Source organism: Catharus ustulatus, chromosome 7 (assembly GCF_009819885.2).
Source record: "Catharus ustulatus isolate bCatUst1 chromosome 7, bCatUst1.pri.v2, whole genome shotgun sequence".
In the NCBI taxonomy this organism is placed as follows: domain Eukaryota; kingdom Metazoa; phylum Chordata; class Aves; order Passeriformes; family Turdidae; genus Catharus; species Catharus ustulatus.
The window spans coordinates 34,857,960-34,876,971 of record NC_046227.1 but is presented as its reverse complement, the minus strand read 5'-3'; the positions used below and the strand labels follow the sequence as shown (position 1 = coordinate 34,876,971).

Sequence of the window (19,012 nt, the reverse complement as noted above, 5' to 3'; positions counted from 1 at the left end):
GTTCTAATATGGTAAAATATTAATTATTTAGGGCACTTCTCTCAAAGAGGGAAAAATCTGCACTGAGTATGAATAAGGGAGAATTAAGGCTGTATTTCTTCTTAGGAACAGTAGCTGGATCTGAATTGCAAGGAGAAAAGAGATGAAAATAACTTCAGATTTTTCAGTCTTAACAAAATCAGTACTGTTTTTAATATGAAGTTTAATTCCAGAAATATCAAAAAATGGCAAATGAGTGTAAGTAAGCAAAAGTTTCCTCTTTTGCATAAGGTAAAAAATAATTTTTAAAGATATTTTAATATTTTATTAAATTCTAATTAAAACTAGTAGAAAATGCCCTGTCTCTCTTTTTAAGTAAAGTATATTTAACTTATCTAAGAGAATGCATTAAGTGATGGATTGCACAAAAATTTACTTCCAAATGGAGGAAGTTTAACCCTAGGGTAAAATATTATCTAAAAAATAGCAAAAAAATTAAAATTAGGTAAAAAATATGTTGAGTTAGTTGGATCAGAGCTGTCAAATATCTTTTTACTCCCACCACTGTTGTACTTGGTACACAGTGTTTTCTTCTGTGCGACTGGTTACCAAAAGTTTGGAGTGCCTTTGGCTTCCTGGCATAGACTTTTGGTGATGCAGGGATTCTGTGGTTTGCAAGATCAGTTCCTTTCTCCAGTCAATCCAAACGTGCAGCCAAAGTTACTGACCCAACCTGGTTTGGAAAATTACTCTACTGGATAGTTTCCATGAAGTGGGGGAAATTTAGGAGGCTGAATAAATGAAAAGAATGGAAGAAACAACAGACAGTCAAAATTTGATTGTGAAACGCCCCTAGCCAGCAGGTAGAACGAAATAACCCCTTTGACCATTACCAATCACCACAAAAACATGGGTTAGGATATTCCTGCTGGGATTAGGGGCTGAGGGCTCCCCTGCCTTGTTTCCCCAGGCTCAGTGACCTGTGCTGCAGGCACCTTCAGCTGCCTGGGCTCCCACGCCTGCGTGCCCCAGCACTGGCTCTGCGACGGCGAGCGCGACTGCCCCAACGGGAGCGATGAGCTGTCCACAGCAGGCTGTGGTAGGTTTGCATCTCAACACAAATGTCATTTCCATCCTGTTCGGGTTAATTGCATGTCCACTTTGCTGGTGAAGATTGCTGGCTCCTGTGAGCACTCAGAGTGGGATCATTCCCAGTTTAACTCAGCCTGGTGCCTCCAGATCTGCCCAGCTGGAGCCCAGGATGCCACAGGCATTATGCACTTTATGGTGAAAATGAGCACAATTGTGACTCTGCAGCTTTATTGCTCTTCCTGAAGAAAATGCTGCTGCTCATGTGTCATGGTCCATGCAACCTGAGCGGGGGTCGTGATGGTTCGTTCGACCGCGGGGTGCAAAGGACAACAGCGAGACTAAGGTTTTGTTCAGCAGCAAGCAGCAAAGCAATTTATTGGGGGCAAACAATTCAGTTTTGGGGTAGTGGTGAGAGAGAGAGAGATATAAAGATGACGAAGTAGAGAGGGAGAGAAGGGACACAGAGACAGAGACACAGAGAGAGAGAAATAGGGGGGAATAGCTACCAACAGATGGGACATCCTCGGATCATCTGGCGATGTCTTCCATCCGTGGGGAGAAAGAAGTCTCAAAGTCTCTTTGGAGAGTAGTAATTTTATAGTCATTTTCCAAGGCGAGTGGCCACTGGCCAACAGGTGGGGAGATTTATGGACTATTGTGTTCAGAGGACCATGGCTTCAAGAATCAGGTGCAGAAAGTTCGGCTGTTCTGCCCTGTACCTGCCCGAGTCCGTTGTACCATGACAGTACAGCACACACACCTCTACACAGTCCCTTGGCAAGCATCCACCTTGGCCAGAGCAGAACTCCTGCCCAGAGTGAGAGGTGGGGTCCAGGGGTCTCAAGGGTCTCAGGGTCTCAGTCTCTGATGATGATTGTGAGGCAGAATCAGGCAATCTTCGGATTGACCCTTACATCATGTCATGGAGGTTATGCATCAAGAAGGGAGATGCACGTTCTATCTTCAGTTTATTCTGGCTAATTGTTCAGATCCTGACATCTCTTGCCCTATAAAATGTTACTTCCAGGTTTCCGAAGATACATTTCCATTATCAGTGTCAAGAGTTCAGTGAAAGTTTCATTGGAGGGGATTCTTTTATTCATATATAAAAATGGTATATAAATATATATTCTATATATTTTGAGTGTTTTTGGACTTCAAAGAGCATTTATTCAGGAGTAGACCAATATAAGGACATCTCTTCTTTCCAAATATTCTTTTCTTCAGAGCCAGACCTTAGTTTAGTTAGACAGCATTGACTTCTGAAGCTTTTCTGTCTTGGATTACAGAAGATTTTAGCTATCTTTACTTCTGTAGCTTTCTTTGTGATGAGCAGCTTTTTCTGGTATTGAATTGTGTGATGCTTTTTATCTGACTAAAAAGTTATGGTTTATTTCCATTGAATTCACTCAAATTCACTTCTCATTTCATCTTTGTGTAAGAAAATCGGCTGTTTATCTGATTGTTCTCAATTTCTTTCTTTCTTTTTATTTTTTCCATGTGCTGTATTTTCCTTAGCTCCCAATAACACTTGTGATGAGAATGCTTTCATGTGCCATAACAAAGTCTGCATTCCCAAACAGTTTGTTTGTGACCACGATGACGACTGTGGAGATGGATCAGATGAATCCCTGGAATGTGGCAAGTATAACAAAAATAGAACAAATAGAAAAATTTCACACTGCTAACTGTAAGGCATTCCTCAGGGTCTGGTACTCTACTATTGAAAAAGAAAGCTCTTCAGTTTCTAAATTGTTTTAATTCTCACTTTTAAATTATCCATTAATTAATACAGCTTGGAATTAACCTGGATCTGGGGCTATGGTGGGAAATTATTTCCCATAATGTCTTACAGTTGATTCCTAATAATATTTAAGAGAATTTTAAAAGTGTGTTCTAGAATTTCTCATTTACTGAGTATATCTTTATCATACATATTTTTGTCTTCGTCTGTCTATATGTTTTTATTTCTATCAAATAATCAAACACATATGTATTGATTATCACTGCATTTAAATTATATCATCTATAACTGTATGTGAATGCTTAATTTTCACCATTCACATGAATTTAGGGTTTCTTATATGTTCTGAGTGTCTGTTCAATGTATCTGGGCTGTACTCAGAAACATTAGACTATATAAATAATATTTATGGCCAACACAGAACAAATATTCCCTTCAAAATTCATGATTATCACAACTGATTTTGTGCTGTTACAATCAATATTGGTTATTTATTACTAAACTTCCTCCGGAAATGAGAGCCATAACAGAAAACAACTAGAAAATATCTGTCTATAATAGATGTCTTTATTGTGGACACCACCTTAAGGGGCTCTGTGCATAAAATATGTGAGCAGGCACTCAAAGATTGTGAGAAAAAAGCATGCTTATTAATTTATTAACAGTAAATCAGTGAATTACACATTCAGCATCATTAGCAACAGCACAGTGGGCAAATCACAGCTGCAAAATTTATAGAACTTAAGGGTTTTCAAACACCATTTTATAATTAGTCCCAAAAGGTTCTGAACACACAAACACAGAGAGAAGCGTGCACGTCCTGCCCCAGACTCAGTATCTCAATAACTACTTAGAACTAAACAGTCACAAACTTTGGAAATTGCCTTTCTTTCTTCATGCTTATAATTTCTTACTGTTATATTTAATTTCTTTTCCATACCATTATATACACCCACACTAAAACTATACATGCCCCTTAAAATACTTGCAAATAAATAGTTTTATTTTGTCAGACTTTTGGAAAGAGACAGAAGGAGGGAACAGCAAAAGGAGCAGGAGATGTACAAATTCCTAATCCAATTTAGTGTGGACCTGCCTTCAGGCACTGGCTGTATTTAATTTCTGCTGGGGAAACTGAAATGTGCAGCAGTGTTTGTGCTGTGCTGCTTCAATGCAATTTTCTGCTCCCTGGTAATCAAATACACGCCTCAGTGTGTGGCTGCTGTGGTAAACTCGTTATCCTGCAATTTTAGGAAAGGGTTGCATTCTTTTATGGGAAAGGGAACTACTTGGAAAGAGCAGGAGTCAAATTCCAAAACACACTTTCCAAGGTGCTGTTGGGATTTAAAACTAAACCATGTAATTCCCCGGGATTTTACCCTTGTGGTTTCCAGCTAAGGAACCTGCTCATAGCTCTGTGGGATTGCAGAGCTAAACCTTTTCCATCCTGAGAGCCAAAATAAGCCAGGTGCTCTTCAGCCACCAGCCTACTGACCTGACATGAGATTTGGTTTGAAATATAGTCCTAAAAACTGAATTAATTGAATACATTTAAAAATCTATGCTTTGTTTTCATTTAGTTGGTTTTCTTTCTTCCATTTGCATAATTGAAAAGTTTATTTTCTTGTTGTTTACTTTGTAGAGTACTATTCAGAAATAACATTAACTAACTTTTTTTTAAAGTTCACAATCATTCTATTCCTTGAATATTTCCTTGGTACAATTCTTCAGTCAATTGTATAAGCCTTTTAAATGAAATCCTAATAAATAATTACTTAAAATTGAACAGAAAAAAAAGTATATTTTTTATAACTTTTCTAAGTTTTCTACTGCTTTGTCAGTTTTAGAACTTTCAGTTAAGCCAATATGTTCTAAAAAGCAAATGCCTATTTGTGGTTTATTTACTTCATTATGTATATTTTTTTGTTGTTGTTGTTGCTATAAATCCTCTTTTATTTTGAAAATGTATTCATTCTATAAGTTTTGATTTTGTGGGCATCTTAGAAAATGTGTGTTAATTATGGTTGAAATGATTTGGTGTTTGGCATGCTTTAAAGGGAAGACACAGTGCCATTAGCACACCACAAAAATATTTGTTGGATATTGTTAAGCTATCTCCTAATAACAGGAATAAATGAAATAACACCAAAAAGAAAAGGTATTTATGATTGAGATCTGCATAAATATGTTTCACATCTGTGTGAATCTTTCCATGACTCTATGGTGCTGCATAAGAGAATTATTTATTTCTCTCTTTGCTGGTAGCCACTCATGTATGAGCACAACACTCTGCATCTCTAAATGGAGCAAAAAAATAGTTTTCTTTGTGTTTCCTCAAATATGCAGGATTTTATGTTGAAGTTATGAGAGCAAGCATGAGGTGACTGGCTGCTGTTTTTGCAGGGTATCGCCGCTGTCGTCCTGGAGAGTTCACCTGTGCTGATGGACGGTGCCTGCTCAACTCCCAGTGGCAATGTGATGGGGATTTTGACTGCCCAGACCACTCTGATGAGGCACCTATCAACACCAAGTGCAAAAGTTCAGGTTTGGGTGTGATTTTTTGAAGAACACGTGTGACCTTTCTCTTTTGAGAGTGATGGTTTAGGGTTCTAAGTCAGCAAATGTAAAACATCATAAATTAAATTTCCAGTGCTTTCATGGTGATACTGCTCATGTCTTGCAAGGAAAAAGTTCTGAGCATCCAAACTTGAGTTCACAAAGTCCAAGCCACCAGTTCCTGTGGAATAAAATAGCATAACTCCTGTTGATACTAGAATAAGATGATATTAATATTGTATTTTCCAAAGTTTCCAGCTTGCTCCTTCTTGTGTTCCAGATATTCATCACAGAAGGAGGTCATACAAAAGGGGATGTAAAGTTGCTCCCACTATAAATAATTGACACTGCTTTAATTTTATTAGTAAATTATCAACCAAATGCTTTTGGTTTTATTGATATTTTCTGTTTACATTCATAATTGTGATTAGGTCTGACTGGTTTTTGAGAGGGAAATTAATCCTGGTCTGCATATGTTGTTCTATTCTGTGGCTTTTTGAAAGAGCAGTTCTTCTGTCTAGATCTTAGGATTTCATTGCACTGTAGCTAGGTTCTTCATACCAATTTTGATGGAAAGCATTCATCTGCTGTGAGGTGAGGCAGCACACCCAGCTTATATTTATTTAAATGTTCCAATTGTTATTTGCAGGATCTGAATGTAGCTGAAATGATGTGTTAAAGTTCTGACAAACAGGGAAGGACATGTTTGCAGGTCATTAGGCAAGGAATGCATTGGAATTCAGTCAGTTGTGTTCCTGAACCTCAGCATCCCCAGGTTTTTCAACTTTTGGAAACTAGAACTGTATTTTGTGCAGAGATGATGTGGAGGTTCTCTATTATAGGAAAACAAATATGTAGGAAGAATAACAAGTTCATGTCTTCACCCATTGTTCCATGAGATGTGTAACCTTCAAAGACACTGAAAAAGGAAAAGTTTTTATAAAGCTATCAATAAGGAATAAATATTCAATTGTTGCACAACCTTTTTCTTTTGTGTGCACACAGCAGCTGATCCATGAGAAAACTAATTTCAAATACTAATAGATGACACCAAGTTGTGTGTTCTTTTGTGTTTTCCAGAGCAGTCATGTAACAGCTCTTTTTTTATGTGCAAAAATGGGAAGTGCATTCCTCAAAGCAAAGTTTGTGATAACAAAGAAGATTGCAGTGATGGGTCTGATGAGAAAAGCTGCCACGTTAATGAATGCCTCAGTAAGAAAGTCAGTGGCTGTTCCCAAGATTGTCAGGACCTTCCTGTTGGATACAAGGTGAATTATTGCAAAATGTGGTGTAATATAAAGTGAGATTTTAGTTCTTAAGCGTTTAGCTACTGCATGATATAATAAAGACCCACTGTGTGGTACCTGCTTGGAGTGAAGTAGCTTAATAAGAACATTCAAATTGTCATTTCCTGTAAGTAAATAATTGCCAATTGTATTTTAAAATGGTATCGTGCATATTTTAAACCTATGGAAAAGATCATACACTGCTTTAAATGCAACAAATCATACTGATGTATACAGAGACTGAAAATCAGAGAAAAAAATTTACAATACATAGGAAAGAACAGCAGAAATAGTGGTTTTCTCCAGTTTGTTTGTTTGCTTTTTTTTCCCCAAGACAGAGACTCTTTCAGAAATATTTAAACAAAGTAATATCACCTTAGTAGCAGAACAGAACTCTTCGTTGTCTGCATGTGAGGATGTTTTTTGAGTCACCTGAATCTTGGCCTTGGCCTTGACAAGTAGAGAGGAATAGCCTGCAGCAGCCTGTAAACAGTAGCTAAAAATAGAAGAAAGGCTTTTTCCAGGTTTTTAACTCTGAGGTGACCTTAACTGCACTCCCAAAGCTTCATCTTTTCAGGTGAGCGTTGGCCCACTGAGAGCTAAATAAAATCTGTGCAGCATGGTTTAGATCTGCAGGTATTCCACCCTCTGGAATTGTCAGGGTTGAGACAGACTCAGGAGCTGTTGGGTTCAACAAAAACCTTGTTGAAGTGGTGGAGAAAGCACATCCTGGGTCTCTGCACAGAGAAATAGAGAATATAGAGGGAATATAACACTAAGTCTTCTGTAGATAACATTAATGCCCCTTTTTCAAAACTCTTAGTTGTATTTTGCACCTTTCACATTGCTTGTGATAAATCTGCCAGGATCATCATCAGACCAAATAAATGTCAGAGGAACAAAGAATATTCTGAGTTATTCTGAGTTAGAGGGCATCCATAAGAATTGTCCACATCCAGCTCCTAATCAGCCTCAAGAGTTCTCATTCACATTCCTGTGTTGGTTGCACATATTTCTAGGTGATATCAATGATTCCAGGAAAAATAATGAAAACCTGTCTATCCTTACAGAAAAACACATGTATAAATGAAAATTAAGAACTCAAAAGGGTCCATCCATCATTATTTTAAAGGAAAAATCCTTTCTATACTTTTGAAAAGGTGTGCTTTACTTTTTCTTCAGTTAAAATAGAAAGAATACTTACTCATTGTACGGGGTTTTATTTGGGTGGGGTTTTTTGTTGTTTGGTTTTTTTTATTTTCTTTTTTGTTTTGTTTGTTTTGAGGAAATGGTGCTTAGGATCGCATCAGCAATATTTGAAAATAAAAGTAGATATACATCTTATAAACCATACAAGCAGCAAAGTAATTAAGATGTTACTTGAAAAAAATAGATGCATAAAAAGTTTATGACGCTAACATATTCAGAAGAAAGTACACACAGGTGATAAACAGAATTAAAAATGAATGCCTTTGGTTTTCTTTCCCAGTGCAAATGCTGGCCTGGATTCCTCCTGAAGGATGATGGCAAAACGTGTGTGGATATTGATGAATGTTCATCTGGATTTCCCTGCAGCCAGCAATGCATCAATACCTATGGAACCTACAAATGCTTGTGTGCAGAGGGCTATGAAACACAGCCTGATAACCCAAATGGCTGCAAATCCCTCTCAGGTATTACCATTTGATGTTTTTATAACCCACAGCTGTATCCAAAAAATTTGTGGAAAAAAAACCTCAGCCCCAAGACCTATGTTACCTTTATACACAACATAAAAATAGTTACTTTGAATCTGCTACTTTTTCAATATAAAATAAGAGTGTGACTGTGTCTGGATGAAATAAGAAGTTATATTTTTAGTATGTATTGTCTCTAACTCATTTGTAGTAAATAGATACAGTGGTTTTGGAAAGTGTGAATAATTAACTTTGTTAGAAAAAGTATTAGAAAAGTTAAAGAGTAACACTTAGTTCTAGTTCTGAGTCATGATAATAGCATGGTTATGATAAGATTTCATCACCTTTAGAATATTAGAATGTGCATCAAACTTCCTCATCTGAAAAGGAGGAACAGGAAAAAATAATAGAAAATGCAAACTCTGTTATAACATGCAAATGTTCAGTACAGGAGTAGAGTAGGATGGACAACACATTACATTCTGGAGTGCAAGAGCAGTAGATACAAAGTCTTTAATACATTTTTAATTATCACTGATAATAATTTATTTTAGTTATCTCTTAATAGAGCTAAAATAAAGACAGCCTTAAAAAAATTTAGAATTATGTATGTCAGTGTCAGAGATATTTCAGTGACGTCATGAATGAGTATCTGACAGTAAATGTTTTTAACAAACTAGAAAGACAGGGTTGCAAAAAGTCAAATCTGGCTTCAGTTCAGACTTTAAAAAATCAAGATTTTTATGAGTAGCTGTTTCTTCCTCGCTGTACCATTCACACTAATGAAATCTCAAAAAGCAGTGGTCAAACATGCTTGGTTTGCAACCATAATTAATAGTCAGCGTTCATTTGAAAGGAATTGTTGAAATTAAAACATTTGGGATGAAATATATTTCCCATTTAATCTCTGCCATTAAATTAGGATAAAATACAGTGTGGTTCCCATATTACAAAGGCAAAAGAATTAAATTGCATTGAAAGATATACTAATTGATTGCTTTGTTCATTTTTATACTGCATCATTGATCTTTCTTGGAGCATTTGAATGTTTTAAATATTTCTTTCATCCATAACATTGATCAGAGCATGTAACATTTATTTTTCAAACCATCTGTATTTCAGCATTGTATTCCTGATTTTCCATAAATTAACGTAAAAGCTAGTCTAATATATTCTTTCTCCCGGGGTTTAGATGAGGAACCTTTCTTAATTCTGGCTGATCATCATGAAATAAGAAAAATTAGCACTGATGGATCCAACTACACTTTGTTGAAACAGGTATAACCATAGTACCATGCTCTAAGTTTAACTCAATACTTTTATTTTTTTCTAAAGTTTGCAACTGACAGAAACATCATCCTAACAATTGGCGTTGTGTGCACCACAGAACAACTGCAGTGCCTTCAGAGTTGTTACAGTACTTTAAATTGACTATTTTGCCTGGATTTGACATGATTAAAGATCAGGCAGTTGTTTTGTCAGTCCTTCTGATGTACTAAAAAATTATGTTATTTGTGATCCTCTTCCATCACAATATGTTTTGTGCAATTTGTCTATTTCAGTTAAAAAACAATCAAAAGCCCCCACCTATTTGGCCATATATTATTATTATTATTACTGTCATAATCTAAATCTAATTTCAGACAGACACTCCCAATATTTATGGTATTACAAAACATGAACTCTTATCTTTGTGTAAATCTAATTTTTAAACTCTAAATTACTAAAACAGAGAAAAAAAAGTGAAAAACTGCAAAAATAGAAAGTCACCCAATAAATACAGATCTGCCATTTTTAGCAGTCTGCTCTACTTCTATGCTTCACCTAAGTGTAGTTATTTACCACAGATTAGATTTCCAAAATAGGTTTTAATAAAAATATAAATTTCCTTGAATATTAATGGATCAATTGCAGTAAGACTAGGAAATTATTTACTGCCCATCAATATCATTAAGCTTTTTGTAATTTCTTGTGTCACTGTGCTGTGCACTTTAATGTCGCAAGAGAGATACTCAGGTCCCCACAGCAGTAATTATGAATTAACTGTCTTGAATGAAACATTGACTTTAAGCTTAGCAAGCATTATGAAAGTCTGTCTGCTCTCCTGAAATCCTTCTGATTCCCTCTCATTTGCATCTCACTGCCTCTCTCCTCTTTTGCTGGCATACCTGCTCATGGAAGCCTGTGAAAAGAGGGGAGCAGCAGGAAATTTTCTTCATGGTTGGTGCTGCCAGATGGTCCTGAACTCAATGGGCTCCTCTTTGGTGTGTCAGAGACCAAGCAGCTCCAGGCACTGAACACAACACGTGTTTTCCATGTCACATTAATTCCCTGGGCTGATGAACCCCTCTGCTGTGGAACCTGCTGGTCTTTGTCCTGCAAAGGCAGCATTTGACATGAAAGCCAAAGAGGGATCTTTACCAACAGAGCAGGGGGTTGTGTCCTTCATGAGGACATCCCTGTGTCCTTGTAGTGCCAGGATGGATTTGGCTCTTTCCTGCACATCTACCAGGTGATGGCAAACCCAGAATGGCTCTGGCAGAGGAGCAAACCCATCCTTCTCTCTGTGTATTTGATCTGTGGTTACCATTCTAACAGTTGTTCATATAAACTCAGAATAAAAGAGATGGAAGTAGGAGCTTGTTCAGTCTTCTCTGAGTTATGTGCCAGCATTTGCCTCTATTTTCTTTTTTTTCTTTTTTTCTCTCTTTTTTTTCCTTTTTTTTTCTTTTTTTTTTTTTTTTTCCAACTGCACAGAAACAGTACAACTGTTTGAATTGTGTCTCATATATCGTCTTTGCTTTCCATTTCCTTCACTCCTAGTCATCAAAATCCTCAGGGTTTGAATAGGCAGAGTAGATAATCCCCATCCTCATTATTTGTGATTTTTGTCTCCATGTTTTTAGTTTTTAGTGGGGCAGCAAGGCAACATAAATCACAGCCAAGGGTATATTGTGTGCTGTGTGCAACAGAAACAAACCCACAGGTTTAAGATGAGAGACTAAGGCAGCTGATTCCATTTGAAATCTCCCCTATTCCTTCTAAAAAGTAGATTACTTGTGAAATCACAAAGAATTATGCTAGGAGGGCTTAAGTGAGATATGTAAATGATAAAGAGGAAATTATGTCTGGACAGAGAACTATGCTACAGATGTACAGAAATGTTTTATCTGCAGTTGATGTTCTGATAAAAATTGAAATTAAATTGACACAAAACAAAACCCTTGAAACCAAAGATGTGCAGACAGTCAGTTCTCTGTATTAGTCTCAATGCTTAGGAAACTTTTACAGTGTTGTTGAATATATACAGATAAGGCCATATTTTTTAGAACTTGCTGACTTTGATTTATAGAATGTTATAAAATTGTATTAAATAATATTTTCTATTCATTGACCTGTTGTCTCTTTGGTTAAAAATTTGGAGTGGAGGTTTCTCTGTAGATGCAATTATACTAACAGGAGAAAAAGAGACAGGAAAAGTGTTTTGCAGCCCATTTATGACTGACAGAGCTGCAGCTGGTTTTGTGCAAAGTGTGTGCATGTATATGATATTTTTGAAAAATGTGAGTGGTCTTCATACACTGAATTGTTCCAGGCTTTTTAAAATGATGATTTGTGCAGCCCAACTACTCTTTTCCTCTGCATTTTAATCAAAAGCTAGATTTACAGTAATTCTGCAGTAGTAGATGGTGGATAAGCAGTGTATCAGTTTCTGTACAATTAAATATTGTTGTCCTTAGTTGTTTACTCTCGAGCTGGCTGGTCCAGCACACTCCTTCCCAGCAATGAATTACAGTAGAGAGGGAGGTTGCTGATCTACCTGAGAGCAGGATGTCACTGGGCTGATAAGGGAATTGATTAACTGACCTTGAATTTATAGAAGGAGTACAGACCACATCCGTTCCTTTCACCACTGCTGCTCAGTATTTCATTGATAACAACAACCTGGCACATTAAGAATAATTGTGATTTCACTACATATCAGAACATTCAGCAGGTTATGGGGCAGATAAGGAAATAAGAGCCATCATCTGAATGCACCCCCCTTCTTTCTTATCTGCCATTTGGGATGAAAAGCCATTATTGTATGATTGCTCCTCCCAGCCTGCTGGAGTACCTCAGATATAATCACCACTCTAAAAATGTGTTGGCTTTGTAATTGGGGCCATAGGAGATTCCCAGGTACCTGCTGGATCTCTAATTTTCATGCTTTTTTCTATTTACCACCTCTGTGTATCCACACACACACATATATAAAAATAAAGATAGATAGATAGATAGATAGATAGATAGATAGATAGATAGATAGATAGATAGATAGATAGATAGATAGATAGATTGATTGATAGAGATAGAGTACCTGTAATACAGAATCTAAGAAGTCAAAAGCTCCTCATCCAGGAATTAGCATTCATGCCTTTTTTCCTTTTTTACTAAGGAATTTTTTTTGTTATTTAAATGCCACAAAGATTATACTATTTCTGGTTCTCCCCTGTAGTTTGCCAAAGAAATGCCAAAGGTAGTAATCAGCAGTAAAACTGAGCAAAAGTTAGAAGCATTTAGTGCTAAATTTCATTTAAATAAGAGTATAGAAAAACACAGGAGCCTCACTTAGTTTCATACATCATCTACATTCTTTGAAGGGACACAGTTAATTTGTCATTTATTTCTGTTACAGTCTTTGTCTTATTCTGTTTACAAGTAATGTATGGAAAAGAGAGGGAACTGCTTCAGAAATATGCAGACAGTAAAATAAAGTGTTAGGAATATTAGATGTGTTTTGCATTCTGAATGCTATCCAACAGTTTGTATTCAAACATTTGAATAAATGGACTTTTTTTCTCTGTTTTTAGGGGCTGAACAATGTGATTGCAATAGACTTTGACTACAGAGAAGAGTTCATTTATTGGATTGATTCCAGCAGACCGAATGGCAGCCGCATAAACAGAATGTCTTTAAATGGAAGTGACATCAAGGTAATTGGGGATTAATAATGTCATTACTAGAATTAATTTTTTTGAGCATTTTGGGAAATGCTCCTTCATACATTTTACTCAGATTGTGAGGCTTTGGTGTATGAATACAAACACAGCATGAGCTAGCAAGTCCCAATAAAATTTAATTGCATTTGTATCTTATTTGGAGTAAAGATAAGGACAAAGAGAACTGTATTTAGGAACTAAATTCCTTATGACTTATCTGACAGTTTACTGAATTGGCAGTTCCATGTGGTTTCCAGGATGCCAAAGAAAAAAAGAACTATAATTAGGTGTAAGCTCTGTAAATACACTGGTGTATTATTTCTTCCCATATAAAATTTCCTGTGCTCTTCAGTTTGTTTTTGTTTCACCTCCACTACATTGATAATTAAAATAACTCAATGTCTTTGCTGTGAAGGGTAAAAGTGCACTCTCATTTCTGCACAGCCTGTCTGTTCTGCCTCTGTAGTGGATTAAGTTCACAAATCCACTATTAAGCACATTTGTTGACTTATGTGAACATTTTCCCAGAACTGGTGATAAGCAGTAAGGAATTCTCTGTTTATTCTATTATGTCTGACCTTCTGAAACATGGAGTGAAATGAGTAGAAACATATCCTGTGAATTTTGTTCCCTTGTTGCACTCCAATAAACATGAAGAGAGAAAGGATTTGTGTTTTCCATTCACAGCTTGGTGTGCATGGGCTGGCTCATCCTCAGAGCACCTCAGCTTCAGTCCTTAGGAGTTAGGGTTTGAAACTCCCTGGGTTCAGTGAACCTTGTTTGCATCCTTCACAACATTTTATTTTTTTTTTTTTTTTTTTAAGAAAACAACTACTGGATAAGCAAATCCTGGCACTGTGATTGCATTGGGTTAAAAGTATAACCCAGTATGTGTTTAAAAATTTTACCTGTCGGGAAAAAAAAATAGAAGACAGGCAAGTGTGGGGTTCAAAATCCATTAAATCCTTGAATTATATTTATTGCCTTTAAACAGTTTCCAAAGCATCCTCCTCAGCTTCTGTCCCTTCTGGATGATTCAGTATTACATAAGGGCTGTGGATTACTCAGACTCTTTATTTCTAATCTTAACTATTTCACGAAGAACAAAGAATTTTTCCAAGTCAAAAATGTTCTAAAAATCTTCTAATGTAGAAGAATAACAAAAAAAATTGCTTTCTACTGATTCATTAATAATTTCATTTTTAAGGAAAAGTTTTCAGAAAGTTGAACAGCCAGTAAAAGAAAATTAGGATGAGAACATGAAGGATATTTTGTTTTTCCATCAATTTGCAATTTGGACAAGTGTCATGTCAATGAAAATTTTGCTCATATAGGATGCCATATTCAAAGCAAAAATCATAAAAATAATTCTAATTAATTTTCATGCAAAATTATTTTTTTTCTCTGACAAACATGGCCCAGATTTGGCCTCTGAAAGCTGAAAAAAAGGTGAAAAAATTAGCAAGAATTATATACTATAGGTGCCCAATAATCTGTCAGCAACCTTTTATCCAGTGCCAAATTTTTGGGGCTCTTTGACTTTTTTATTAGGTTGCCATAGGACATACTTAAGAACTGACATTATTAAAAAAATATTTCAAATGAAATTTTTATAAGTATTTCTTTAATTATTTAAATGTTGGTGCTATTATTTGTTACCTAGACAGCCTGTTTACATATTTTAATGTTTGGGTTTTTTTGTCACGAGAGAGAGTTTTTATGGCTTTTCCCCTGAAGTATGAATCTCTCATTTTAATATCTTCCCACTTGTGTTACTCTTTGTTATGAATAGATCTGCTCTCAGTGTAAGTGATGCTATTTGATGTATTGCCTCGGATTCCCCTTGCAGGAGATGGCATTTCTTCAGCACACCAGCCCTGGGAAGCCTGATGGCATCTCATTTTTCTTCTGCCTCTGCTCATGGAGGAGATATTTAGAGAATTGAAAGGACAGCTTTTTCACATGGACGTGTTCAGGTGTTAACACAGTGTTTTATGAGAGTTTAGATTCAAATGTTAGTGGGAAATGCAGTGGAAAGCTGCACTGTGCACATTAAGTGCCACACTGGTGATCTCAGTGACTGGGACATGTTGAAGAGACTCTCCCAAGGAAAAGTCAACAGAAAGAGTGACTCATTATTTTGGTTGATGCTCTCTAGTGTAGTGTTTAGACCACTAAACCACTATCTAAATTCTCAGAGTTATCCATTTCTTCATGAAATGTCCCTTGTGCCAGTGCTGCAGTTGCTGCAATTACACATTTATAAACTGGTGGAGCTGGTAGTGTGAAAGTGTTGGAAAATAAAACATCTTATTCTCATTAAAAAATTAGTGTATCCTGGAATTTTAACTTTTTAAAAAGATTTTGTAAGGTGATAAATTATGTAATAACCTAAGAAGGTGCTTTTACATATTCATAACTATAAAATTGATTTAAAGCATCTCACCATATCCCTTCTTATCTTAAAGGCTTTTCCATGTCTTCAGATGGTAAATAAATTTAAAATAGCACATTGAGTTATACATAATACAGGTTTGTACATGAAGTTTATACTCTGGTGCACATGCTGTTGGTGATGAAGATAACAGTAAATTGGAATGTACACCACAGTAATAAACCCATTATTAGTGCTTAAGAAATCTCATAAATTTTCAAATATTGCTTTCTGGTTTGTGAGGGTTTTTTTCTGAAGTTCTAGTTGCACAGACCTAATCAGGATTTAATCAGGAATAGAATATGTCAGGATAGATCTTCTCAGGAACAGAATTTTCAAGCCTATAAGAAATTGGACTCATATGATTGTGAATATTCAAGTATTACTGAACACTTGACATGAAGTACTCCCAGACAAGCAGGACTGAGTCATGCCATCATGATGAGATTTGTAATCACATATTTCTAGAGGAATTGTTCAAGTTCCAGAATTATCCAAGTCATCAAAACCCCTGAGAATAACACATCCCTGTCAGTACTCTGTAGGCTTTCCAGTAGGTGACTAAATTGCTTTTGTCTCTTAATGATGCAGCCCTTTTGAAATGTAACTATTCTTGGGAAGTTCCTCATTCTTCTGCATGCTGGAAATAAGAGCACAGTATTTACTTTCCAACCAGCAGCTCCCTGAGTGCTCTCATGGTCTCTCTGTCACAATGACATATGGCACCACTGTGACATTAAAATGAAGGATACACTGATGGAGACTGCTGAGAGGAATGGGGAGATGAGAAGCAGATGTGCTCAAGGGCACACTGTGGGGAGAGCAGCCTCATCTCCACTCTGCTCTGTGCAACAAAAATAGAATAGTGGAGGGGAAAAAGACTGGTTTGGTTTGATTTGTTTTTTGAGGTTTTTTTTTCCTTTTTACGTTAAGAGAAATCTAGAAGCTTAAGAGGAAAAATGAAAGATCAAAAGTTTTTAAAAGTTCGTGCATAATGCAGAGAAGTTGGTAATTTCCTCTGCAATATCATGGTATGCTCCATTGTCCCTTACTGGGAGAAAAGTGTCACATTGTCACAGCTACTTAAGAAATGCCATTACCTGAGAGGTGTCAGTGTTTAGCAGTGAATAATACCCATTTTTCACATGCTGCATGTCACTGTATCAAATATCCAGTGTCTCAGTATCCTGGTGCCACTAGCTCTCAAATTGTTCCCTTCCCCAGTTATTTAGATAAACAATTAATGTATTTTTTGCTTTTCCAGGTAATTCACAATACAGCTGTTCCCAATGCCCTGGCTGTTGATTGGATTGGGAAGAATCTCTATTGGTCTGATACTGAAAAGAGAATTATTGAGGTGTCTAAACTCAATGGCTTGTACCCAACTGTCCTTGTGAGCAAGAGAGTCAAGTTTCCCAGAGATCTGTCCTTAGATCCTCAAGCTGGGTATGAAGCAGCCAATTTTCAGTGCTTCCTATTTAATCCTGATTTGATATTAAAATAATTTTTATTAAAAAAAAATAGACAGGAAATGATACGTAGTTGTTTGGACTTTTTTTGTTTGTTTGTTTGTTGGTTTTTTGTTTTGTTTTGTTTTGTTTGTTTGTTTGTTTGTTGTTTTTTTTTTTTTTTGGAGGGGTGGTTTTTTGGTTTTTTTTTTATAGGAGAAAATTGTGGTGTTGGTCTGGACTCTACCTAAACAAAGAAAAGCAGCATTTTTCCTAGCATAAAAATACAACCTATCTAGTTTACTAGTTTCGAGATAAAAACTAATTTCTACTTTTTCTTAGAACTAGAATTTAATTTGCTTGTAACTGCACCCTTTTCTTCCCTGTACAGTTTGGGAGGGAGGATGCAGACCTTTGTTTAATATCTTTAAGATATGAGTACATGGGATCTTTCTGTGGTTTCCTGGGCATCCCTGAGTGTGCAAAAATCGTGCTACATATTAGTACAAAGTCCCAGTCTTTCAGGAAGGTTTAGATATATAAATAAATAGGCATAATAAACTTACTGGATTTCTTCTTGGTATGTATAGCTTTCCAAAGCTATTTTTACATTTTTATTGATAAACATAAGCCTTTGTTCATTTATTTTAATATTGAATTTTACTGGGAAAAGAAACGTCAATTCAGAGTTGTAGTTACTTGTAACTTTGGGGGTTTTTTCTCCCAAATGAGAAATGCTTAGTGAATTATCCTGCTGATGCCATGCAGTTTGTTTCCAAAGAAAACATTTTGTGTTGGAGAGAGTGGAGAAAGTTCCCTCTCTGCTGTTTGTGTGGAGCAGGCTCGGTGCCAGCTTATTGCACCTGTGTGTTGTAGGATACCTGTAGCTGTTCTTAGAGCCACTATTTCCTTCTGCACACAAATTTTGTTCCAGGTGGTTATTAAGAACATGAGCTGCATCTGGATTTTGGAGAGCCTGTCCAAAGCCTGTAGAGCAGAATCAACTCCCCAGCTGGAAAGATCTGTCCTGAGGCTCTGAGTAATGGCACACAACAGCAGCCACGTGCACCCCTGTACTAAATAATGGGATTTTTCTTTCTTTATGGCAAACATGCTCAGCATTGTGGTTGAATAGCACGTTGAGGGGAAAATTGCTGCTCAGCTTTCTGACAGTCTTTGTCAGTGTTTCACCCATTTTTAAGCCCTCTGTGCAAGAAACTGTTTTAATGTTTTGGAACTAGTACTTCATGAAACAGTTCATGTGCTGCTAACAGCAAAAATGTTTGTAATATGTGCAAAAAAAGTAGGTGTAATACCATATTTCTGATAAATTTAGTAGTGATGTCATTTATGCTGGATGTGAGATGCACAAAGTCCAGTTTGGGTGGTGCTTCAAATTCTAAGGCATCAAGACTAAACCATTTTAATGCACATTTTACTGGTCCAAAATCAATTTAATAAAATCACACCTAGCATGAGGATTCCTATTCAAACCCTTTACATTCAGCACACCTATTCACAGACAGGTCTAGAAAAACACAAAGATTTATCTGGAAGGTGGAAATATTGTAGAGTAATTACTGATTTATTCTTGAGATCAGCTAAAAAAATTAAGCATTGAGTCATAGAATGGTTTGGTTTAGAAGAGACATAAAAATCATCCAGTTTCAAACCCCCAAGATGGGCAGGGATGCCATTCACTATCCCAGGTTACTCAAAGCCCCATCCAGCCTGGTCTTGGATGCTTCCAGGGATCCAGGGGCAGCCAGAGCTGTTCTGGTCCATTATTGAAGTTTCCAGCTGCTGTGTTTTTGT

The 19,012-nt window shown here is 36.4% G+C and overlaps 2 protein-coding genes across 2 annotated transcripts in view; both read left to right on the top strand.

Moving 5' to 3' along the window:
- The window catches only part of LOC116998804 (low-density lipoprotein receptor-related protein 1B-like), a 535,307-nt gene extending 522,004 nt beyond the window's left edge, over positions 1–13,303 (top strand). The window contains exons 52-57 of the mRNA XM_033064919.2: positions 950–1,078; positions 2,590–2,712; positions 5,219–5,359; positions 6,452–6,639; positions 8,147–8,330; positions 13,187–13,303. Coding sequence (XP_032920810.1) covers positions 950–1,078; positions 2,590–2,712; positions 5,219–5,359; positions 6,452–6,639; positions 8,147–8,330; positions 13,187–13,218 — 797 coding nt within the window. The 3' untranslated portion in view covers positions 13,219–13,303. The remainder of the gene's footprint in view (positions 1–949; positions 1,079–2,589; positions 2,713–5,218; positions 5,360–6,451; positions 6,640–8,146; positions 8,331–13,186) is intronic.
- Positions 13,304–14,728: 1,425 nt separating this feature from the next.
- LOC116999001 (low-density lipoprotein receptor-related protein 1B-like) overlaps positions 14,729–19,012 on the top strand; it is a 31,808-nt gene continuing 27,524 nt past the window's right edge. Inside the window, exons 1-2 of the mRNA XM_033065275.1 lie at positions 14,729–14,764; positions 17,014–17,195. Coding sequence (XP_032921166.1) covers positions 14,729–14,764; positions 17,014–17,195 — 218 coding nt within the window. The remainder of the gene's footprint in view (positions 14,765–17,013; positions 17,196–19,012) is intronic.